The sequence below is a fragment of the Hippocampus comes genome, unplaced genomic scaffold (assembly GCF_001891065.2).
Source record: "Hippocampus comes isolate QL1 unplaced genomic scaffold, H_comes_QL1_v1.1 scaffold299, whole genome shotgun sequence".
NCBI lineage: Eukaryota > Metazoa > Chordata > Actinopteri > Syngnathiformes > Syngnathidae > Hippocampus > Hippocampus comes.
Genome location: NW_017805694.1, coordinates 893,086 through 901,967, shown reverse-complemented (window position 1 = coordinate 901,967; position 8,882 = coordinate 893,086). Strand labels below are relative to the sequence as shown.

Below are 8,882 nucleotides of genomic sequence, written 5' to 3'. Positions count from 1 at the left end.
GGGGGGGGGTAGGGGGGCACAAAAGCAACACACGTCAGTCAGCTGGCAGCAAGGCACAGTCGCTCGATTGGGATTCATCTTTCCATTCTTCTATTGATCATTTGAAGGGCGGCGTTTTTTGTTCTTCTTTCGTCAGGAGATACAAGATGACATCACTCGTCACGCTAAACATCATTTTTATTGGTCTGTTTAGACTCTGGCCACAGCTAATGATTATTTTGATCATCACTTTATCTGCCAGTTATTATTTTTTTCGCTCCCGTGAATCGGTGATTCAGATACAAGCAACTGCAGGACATGAAAAAAAAAACAGGACATGATTTCGAATGTGCAGTGCAGAAAATGCACCAAAATAAATTGATGATTGAGTTCCCGGTTTGATCTGCAACATTTGTCAGAACATGTGCAAAAACAATGTTGAGATCGTTGCTTCCAACATCAAAAGCAGATGTTTGCAAAAAGTGTGGGGGGGGGGCACGCCGAGATAAGACGGCTCAACAGCAAATGTCTTTGCTTTTTTTTTTTTTTTTTGGAGCACATCAATGAACAAAACTCAAACAAAGGAAATGGTCTCACCTACATATTCATTTACATAAATTTTTATATGGAGTCAACATTTTGTTGCCCGGTTTCATCAGTCTGCTCTCATGGAAGCAATTGAAGAATGTTCGATAGATTTGCATCAAGTACCACCTCCATGATGTTGGACTTTATTTAAAAAAAATAAAATCAAAATCTGGGCCGGTCCTGGGCAATCAATCACTTGTTGTTTTTTGAAATGTATTTACTTGCTAAACCGTTGACGCTCATGCAAAAACAATATTTCTTAAAAATGACAGATGTTTTAAAAATACATGCATGCCCAAATATTTAAAACCATTGCAATTATGTACACTGTCTTGAATATGATGTGCTAATACAGCTTTTAGGAATCCATTTGTTCAAGTTCTGAATGAAAAGAAGGAATATTTTTCATTCCTCTTTCATGCGTCCGCAACATTTGGCAACGTTGCATAAAATCTGACGATCCGCCGCTGCTCCCGCCGCTCGCTGCACGTGCATGCGTGCGTACCTTTCTGGTGGAAGCCTTTGCCGCAGAACTCGCAAACGAAAGGTTTGTAGCCAGCGTGGATCCGCGTGTGCGTGTTGAGCGTGGAGCTGCGGTTGAAGGCTTTGCCGCACTGGCTGCACTTGTGAGGCTTTTCCTGCACGCACGCGTACAAAATAAATCAATAGATTGAAAAAAAAAAAGATTTGGATACAACCTATTTTCAGATGTGCAGCATAAACCGGCACGTCACGACAACATTTGGGGCAGGTTTTTCCCGACATTTAAAAGCATTTCAAACCACAAAACGCTCATAACTGCAGCTACGCGCATCATCATCATCACTGGAGTTATCAAGTCGTCTGTTGTTTGAATAAATGCATGCCTGAAAATGCCTTCGGGGGGGGGGGGTCGGCTGAAGTGAATGCAAGGTACATGGCAAAAAAGAACAACTTTCAAAACAAAATGAAACAAGATTATGTCTAGAGTTGGCGATTTGAATGGCGTGTGTCGGTAAATTCATCTGATGATGAATGCGCGCTAACGTGCTTTGTACCCGAAGTCCTGCTACGGAAGGAGTCATTCGGTCATTAAGAAAATGAACATTGGATGAGACACGCTATCTAGCGTGCGTTGTCCTTTTAATAAAGCTTACGCGTGAAAAAAAAATGCTTCGGATATGAATCATTCATAAATGAACTTTTTTTTGTTCTACCAGAAAAACGGACGCAATGCAAATCCAACATCACGAGTACTCGAACAATATATATGCCCGCCTGTATCTTAGCTTACGTACAGTCAATCATATGAGAAGTGTCGATGTTAAAAACCCCGCATTGTTTTCCTATGCGCAGTTGTTGCCGTTGTTACGTTCGTTGGGGTTTTAGTCTTTGAGGTGTCCGACACTATGAGCGGACATTGAACGCACCTCGAGTCCAGCGTCGAGAGCCGAACGCGAGCGAGTGTGACGCACTTTTGACTTTTCTTTCTTCTCACCACCAAATTTGTTCGCTCGTGTCGCGAAGCTCCATAATTACAGATCGCCTCTCTCTACGCACACACACACACACACGTTTGTCGTTTCGCATAAACGCCAGTGGCAGAGTTTAATCAGTCATAATGTTCGTGTCAAGTGATTACTGCACACATGAGCGTCTGCTCGTGAGTGACGTCACGTTAATCAACGCGAGGAAGCACTTTCGGCGAGCATGCTAACTATTCCAACGAGCACGAAACGTGGGAATGAGAATTATTTGTAGTGTTCTTTATTTTGTGTTGTTGCAGACCACAATAAATGAACCTGTTAAATGGAATACAAGACGGAAGGAAGCACCCAGCCCCATCCGCACCTTGCGACTCCCAAAAAAAATGGAATCAGCTGGAGACGTCATACCCTCTCCATTTTAGTTGACGTCCATGTGTGCGCGTGCGTGTGTGTGTGCGTGTTACCTGAGTGTGTATGATCTTGTGTCTGCAGAGGGTGCTGGCCTGTCGGAAGCCTTTCCCGCAGACTTTGCAGACGAACGGGCGGGCGCCGGTGTGCACCGGCATGTGGCGAGTCAAGTTGTAGTGCGCGTTGAACACCTGAAACACACGCGCGCGCACCCGACGTCTTCTTTAAAAATGACGATGAACTATGACAAGAATTCTAAGGATACTTGACAAGCACGTTTTTTGTTTGTTTGTTTTTTTTGCATTCAAGCTGTTCTTCGGAGCGCCTTCCTCACCGCGATGATGTCGCAGGCTCGCAAACATATTTCAACGTATTCCAAACAAATATAAAATAAAACAATGTCACGTTTTGGTTTTTTTTGTTGTTAACCCATCGAAAGATGATGAAAGATGTTTAACGTCATTTTTAAAAAAATGCCACCTTGGCCATTTTGAGACCACACGGACGCGTTCAAAATCAGGTTGGACGCGATCAAATAGTTCAGCAACATGCACGATTCGAAAAATGTCTAATGTCAGATTACTGACTGAAGCATTCCATAAATGATAATAAATATAATAATAATAATTTAGACATGATAACAACTCATTTCCAACGCGCGTGAATCTATTTCAAAGACTTACTCGCAATATAATTGGAAGCATGTTTGTTTACATTGTTTTACGGCGCGCTTGAAAAAAAAAAGACCAATATTTCAGCGTGTCTTTTTTTTTTTTTTAATCGAATATTCAACGAGTCTTTTTGAAAAATGCCGTTTTGGACATGTTTAAACGGGCGCCATATTTTCATTCCTACGTGTCAAACAGATTAAAACAAAAACCAAACAGGTTGAAGCGTTTAAACTTCATTTTTCATAAAGCCACGATCCACGTAATGTTCCGAAGAGCACTTTCGACACATCTGCGTAAGAAAGCACTTGATTTAAAAAAAAAAAACAACGGAAATAAAATAAAAGTCAATTTACACGAGCCACTTTCAAAAACAGCTTTGAGCTTATTTCACTGCCCTCTCACAAACGTTGAAGCTTTTTCGGTCAATTCGAAAACACAAAAAAAAAAAAAAATTCAAACAGACGCCCAATGAGGCCTTTTCGTTCAAATTAAGAAAACTTCCGGTCTGTTGGGCTTGCGACATTCCGGCGACGAAATTTGTATTTCTTCGCCCCGAAATCGAAAGAGGATTCAGCGCATTTTTTTTTCCCCTTAGCACGCCCGCGACCCTCGTCAGTTTGATCGGCGGCTCGGCTCGGAGGACGGACGCGAAATTGGTTTTGAGTCGCACAACCTTTCTTTGTTTTTCAATTCCATCGCTTGTCGTCGCAAATCTTTTCCGAACCTTTGCGCTCGATTTGAATCGTGCTCGAGCGAGGCCAAATGCTGAGACGCGGACGTACTTTTCCGCAGACTTCACAGGTGAACACTTTGGGTTTTCCTCCTGCGAGCCTCGCCGCGGCGGCGGCGGCGGCGGACGACGACGACGAGTTCTTCAGAATCTTCTCTCCAAAGTCGCGCTCCTTGATGAGGTTCTGCAGGTGGTTCTGCGCGGCTTGGTAGGGCAGCGGGCCCGGCTTGTGCCTGCCGGCCAGCAGGTAGGAGGCCATCGGGTGCAGGTTGAGGAGCCCCGCGGACCCGGCGTCCCCGGCCCCGGCGCCGCAGTTGAGGTAGCACACGGTACCTCGCGACGGGAACGCCGATTGGGTCACCACGCGGGGCCGGAAGAGTTTGTAGTGGCCGCCGTCCGGCTGGGTGCGGACGGGCTCGTGGAGTCCGAAGCCGGGCGGGTCCGCCGCCGCGTCCTGGTGGAGGGCCAGCCGGTGCTGCTCCGCGTAGCCGAACGGAACCAGCGGGATCATGCAGTGCAGCGAAGACGGGCACGAGTCGGGCAGCCCCGCCGGCGCCGGGCGGAGCCAGCCGGGCAGCGGGACGGCCTTGGGTTCGGGCGTCCGGGCCATGATCCGTTCGATGGAGAAGGCCAAGGATTTGGCGTGCGACGACAACGACGTCGAGGAGGAGGAGGAAGAGGAGGCCGCCACCGTGGCCTGCTGGCCCCCGGCGGCCGGGGGCGCCGCAACCGGCCCGCTGCGGCGCGGGTCCATGAGGCGCCGAGGGGGAGCCGAGCGTCGTCACTCAGCGGCTCGCCGGGGGGGTCGCCATCCCCGGTCGGCCGGCCGGCCTTCCTGCCGCCCGCCTGGGGTTCGAGCCCCCCCACTCCCCTTCTTCTTCCCTCCCCTCCCTCCCTCCTTCCTTTCCCTTCCCTTCCCTGCCCGCGCCCGCTTATTGGCGCTCGATGGCGGCGTGCGGGGAGCCGGGACCCCGCGCTCTTTCCGATCGTTAGCGCGCGCCACCAGCGGAACCCGAACCAGCCGCCGCGGTTCTCCTTGCTGCCATTGACCAAAAGCGCGAGGAGGAGGAGCGGGAGGATGATGAAGAACGAGACCAAGACCAAGAGCAGGAGGAGGAGGAGGAGGAGGCGCGTCGCGCGGCAGGACGCGCACTCGAGTGAAGGACTTTGCTGCTCTCCAGACCCCATGTGCCTCCGCTGACGTCACCGCCCCCCCCCTTCAATCGGGACACGTTCGGACCGGCGAGCGCCCCGCGAGCACGTGACTCACGTACGTAGCCTCCGTCAACTGCTCTTTCGCAAGCCAAACGCGTTCATGTCTGTTTTTTTTTTTATAGACACACAATTTATATCAAGTTGCATCTCAACGTGTCCTGAGCCGTGCTTGGATCTCAAACGTGTTCAAAATCATTTCCCACCCACGTCCTGTATTGACAGAGTTTAACGAGCCATTTTGAAAATTTGACGTGTGTGTGTGCGCGCGCGCGCAATTGCGGCAATTGACCAGGCGATTGATCGACTGTCCGTCATTTGAAGTTGACACAAACAATTGCCCCCTGCCGAATTATCTCACCGCTGGGTTTGCCCCCCCCCAAAATGTGTCGCAATGATTGTGCTCGCCCCAAAAGGCAAAACAGGCTTTTCGAATGAATGAAAGCCACGGGAACACCAAACGGACATTTTAACAGCCAAATACGATTTTAAGAAACGAAAAATCAGTCGTTTGTTTCTCGAAAATATTTCGCACTCGTTTCATTTTGGCCTTTAAGCAACACCTCACAAGTCGTTTTGTTGTCAAACGAAATCGCTGTTCGGGCCATTTTCCGTGGCAAATGATTTTTGTGTCGCAGTAGCAGTTGAATCATTTCCCCTTGAAGGATGATCATAAACACGCACACACACTTACGCGGGTAGATAATCACGGTAAACATGGACACACATCAGACGAATAACGAATACAACACAACGATTAAAGGGATGCCTGAGGATCTTTTGATTGAAGTTATTTGAAAATGTGTGGCTGACTCCAAATTGAGAAATTTTACACTGTGAGGATTTTCACGATTATTCTGTCTCTTTTTTATTTGCACATTTGGAATGCATTTTTAGACAACAACCCGAACAGAGGACATTCGTTTTTTTTTAATATAACTCACACGCATCTCTCTCGATATATACATATGCACAGTACTGTATATGTGTGTGTGTGTGTGTGTGTGTGTAAAAAGAGAGAGAGCGAGCCTTATTTAGGGGCACAAAAACGTCACCTGCCAGCCACACCTTTCCTCCATTCGACATCACGAGACAAAAAGAGCGCGCGCAACGGCTTTCCAAAGATTTTTAGGGCACAGCACGTCAACACCCTCACAAACAGAATATACAGTATCAGGATCCTAATCGGGGCAAATAGGCCATCCATACATTTTCTTTCTTTGTGGCACAAACACAAGCACTACTTCGAGAACTACCCACTCCAAAAAAAAAAAAAAAAAACAAACAAAAAAAAAAACCGGAAAAAGCCTAAAATCCACGAAACGCGTGATGATGCGGGCAAAGGTGACGTTTCATAAGACACGTTTGACTTCCTGTCACGTGATTGGCACTCTTTCCGCACCCCCTTGACATCGGTCATTCAATATGAATCATATCAAAGCACAAACGCCACAAGAGCACATCGTGTCATTCCAAACGCTGAAGCGAATCCGAAATGTTCTCTTGTTGCTCACGCAACCGTCCACTAGGGGGCGCCTTACAAAAGTCAGCCTGTTGAGGCGTCTCCAATTCAATGGAGATCCAAAAGGTGCTGCAGTTTTGGTTTAGCGACAAAAGTTGACACCGGCACCGACTCTGATATCCGTCAACAAAGCTACGGACTCAAATTAACATTCCGAGTGAGGAAAAAGTGCTTTGGCATTTATTTGAGGGCAGTGGCCTAATTTTCTCAAGTTGATTCATTTGAGACAAATTCGGGGTTTTTTTTTTGTTTGTTTTTTGCTTATCATTCCACAAACGGATATAATTACACGTGTACAGGCGAAGGAAAAGGGAGAAGGCATTTATTTGAGAAAGGTGTTCATTTTTAAGTTTTTCAAGTGGAGGATTTGGACTCACCCGAAAGAGCTGCTTGCTTGTTTTTCTTTGAACGACGGAGGCCGAGTGCGCTCAGAAATGAACACCGTCACGTCCATCTCGCTGGCCGCGTCACCAGTTTGCGAATATTCGAGGGAGGCGTCGAGCCGCTCATGTCGACGATTTAATTCGTCGGAGAGACTGTTTAGTGCCGCGGTTTTCAGGGAAGCGTTCTTGTGTGAAATGAAATGAAAAAAAGACTCATTTGGGAGACCGCTCACTCGCCGCGCTTTCGGTTCGCCGCAGAGTTCGAATGGGCTCACGTGAACGCCAGTCGACAAAAGGATCGAACTATTCTTATGGGTTGGAAAATGGGAGGAGTCTATTTGAGGAAGGTGTTGATCCGTTCCCGTGGGTTTTTTTTTTCTCCCAAGTCATCTGAGAATGTCGCTGCTGTTTTGGTTCGCGACAGTTCAAAGCAGCTCAAACACTTGGCGGACGATGGAGTCGATGCGCTCGGTGGCGCTAAAGTGGAAGTCGAAGGGGGACCACGACACACACCCGCCACCATTCAAAGTCCGTCAAATGAGGTCCGGCGGTTGTTGAAGGCTATCCCTGACACTTGTGGTCCCAAAAGTTAGAAAAGAATTCATCTATTTTCGTATCCCAAAAACCTCACATCGGAACAAACCGCGTGCGGCTTGCTAGCATTAGCCGCACTAAAACGACAGGGATGCTACGCTAGCTTAGCTTCTGGCCGCTTGTTTCCTTCACTAATTTGACACTTGGAAGTTTTGGGGCGACGTGACCGTCGTTGGTGTTCATTCGTCGTCCTGGTCGCTGTCCCGCATGCTGACCCCGTCCAGGCCGCCTCCCGCCTTGACGGCCAGCGTGGCCTCCTCCACCGTCAGGCGGTTGTAGACGGTGTCGTAGCTTTTGTTGTTGAGCGTCCCGTCCGGGACGCCCTGAAGACGGAAGTCTCGGTAGCTCTTCTGCCGACGGCATAGGAGAACGGTTTGCGACGTCGCGAGTGATTTGAATCGCAACCTTGTTGTGCTCTTTTAGCAAATGCGCTAACTTGGTCAGGAACCAAAGTTGTCCAACTCAACTGGAACTATGTATAATAATAACTGGGCTCCAATCTCGGGCGTCTTCGTTACCTTGACCATCTTGATGAGCGTCTTGAGCTGGTACGGGTTCAGCTGGAGGTCCAACCGATCGGCCAACCACACGCACACCGCCTTCATGGACGCGCTGTACCATTGCTGCGCACAAACAAACAAACACAAACATGACGGACCACCGGAAGCGTGTCGTCATTTGGTTTGAACACAAAATCTCTCGTCTCCAATCGACTACAGCCGGAACCCGATTTGCAAATCACCGTATTCTGTTTTGGTTGACGTTGAACGCAACGTCCCGGCTTCGTTGCAATTGGGGTTGGACGCCAAGTGCGCAGAGGAACCTTCTCAAAGGCACGGAAATCTTTCCGAGTCTCGCAAAGACCTGAAAGGATCGAAGGGTCGAACTTTGAAATGAGCAAGGAAGCACCCCCTGATCGAGGCAAGATCACTTCTGGCCAAAGTGGAAACCTTCAACCAAGGCGCGGCAATCGTTCGACGGCGAGGAAGAATTGAGCCACCAAGACCGTTTGAAGGAAACGACTCAAAAGCGCCTCAGCCTCGGGGGGAGGCGACGGCATCCCAAAACATTTGTCAGGCGTCACGATCGCCCGCCGGCTTTCCTTCTCCCTCACGCCCGTAAAGCAAGCGCGCGTTCCCTCGCCTGAAGAGCGCGCCGCATTGAGCTCGCCATTCAGCACGCGCGGGAGATTGCCGTGACCCGCCGCCGACCCCAAAGATGACGACGTGCTTGAAGAGGCCGCAGCCACCCGCACTTCTAATTAATTTCGACTGCGGCGGAAGAAAAACAGCCCAGAGGTTATTTAACGCGTCGCACAAAAGCCCAAAC

The 8,882-nt window shown here is 48.8% G+C and overlaps 2 protein-coding genes across 2 annotated transcripts in view; both read right to left on the bottom strand.

Annotated features, from left to right (window-relative positions):
• The window catches only part of fezf1 (FEZ family zinc finger 1), a 6,397-nt gene extending 616 nt beyond the window's left edge, over positions 1–5,781 (bottom strand). The window contains exons 1-3 of the mRNA XM_019881823.1: positions 3,895–5,781; positions 2,498–2,632; positions 1,073–1,205 (exon numbers count right to left, since the gene is read on the bottom strand). Coding sequence (XP_019737382.1) covers positions 1,073–1,205; positions 2,498–2,632; positions 3,895–4,596 — 970 coding nt within the window. The 5' untranslated portion in view covers positions 4,597–5,781. The remainder of the gene's footprint in view (positions 1–1,072; positions 1,206–2,497; positions 2,633–3,894) is intronic.
• A 1,473-nt stretch (positions 5,782–7,254) lies between these two features.
• cadps2 (Ca++-dependent secretion activator 2) overlaps positions 7,255–8,882 on the bottom strand; it is a 55,933-nt gene continuing 54,305 nt past the window's right edge. Inside the window, exons 27-28 of the mRNA XM_019881766.1 lie at positions 8,072–8,176; positions 7,255–7,903 (exon numbers count right to left, since the gene is read on the bottom strand). Of these exons, the coding sequence (XP_019737325.1) occupies positions 7,733–7,903; positions 8,072–8,176 (276 nt within the window). The 3' untranslated portion in view covers positions 7,255–7,732. The remainder of the gene's footprint in view (positions 7,904–8,071; positions 8,177–8,882) is intronic.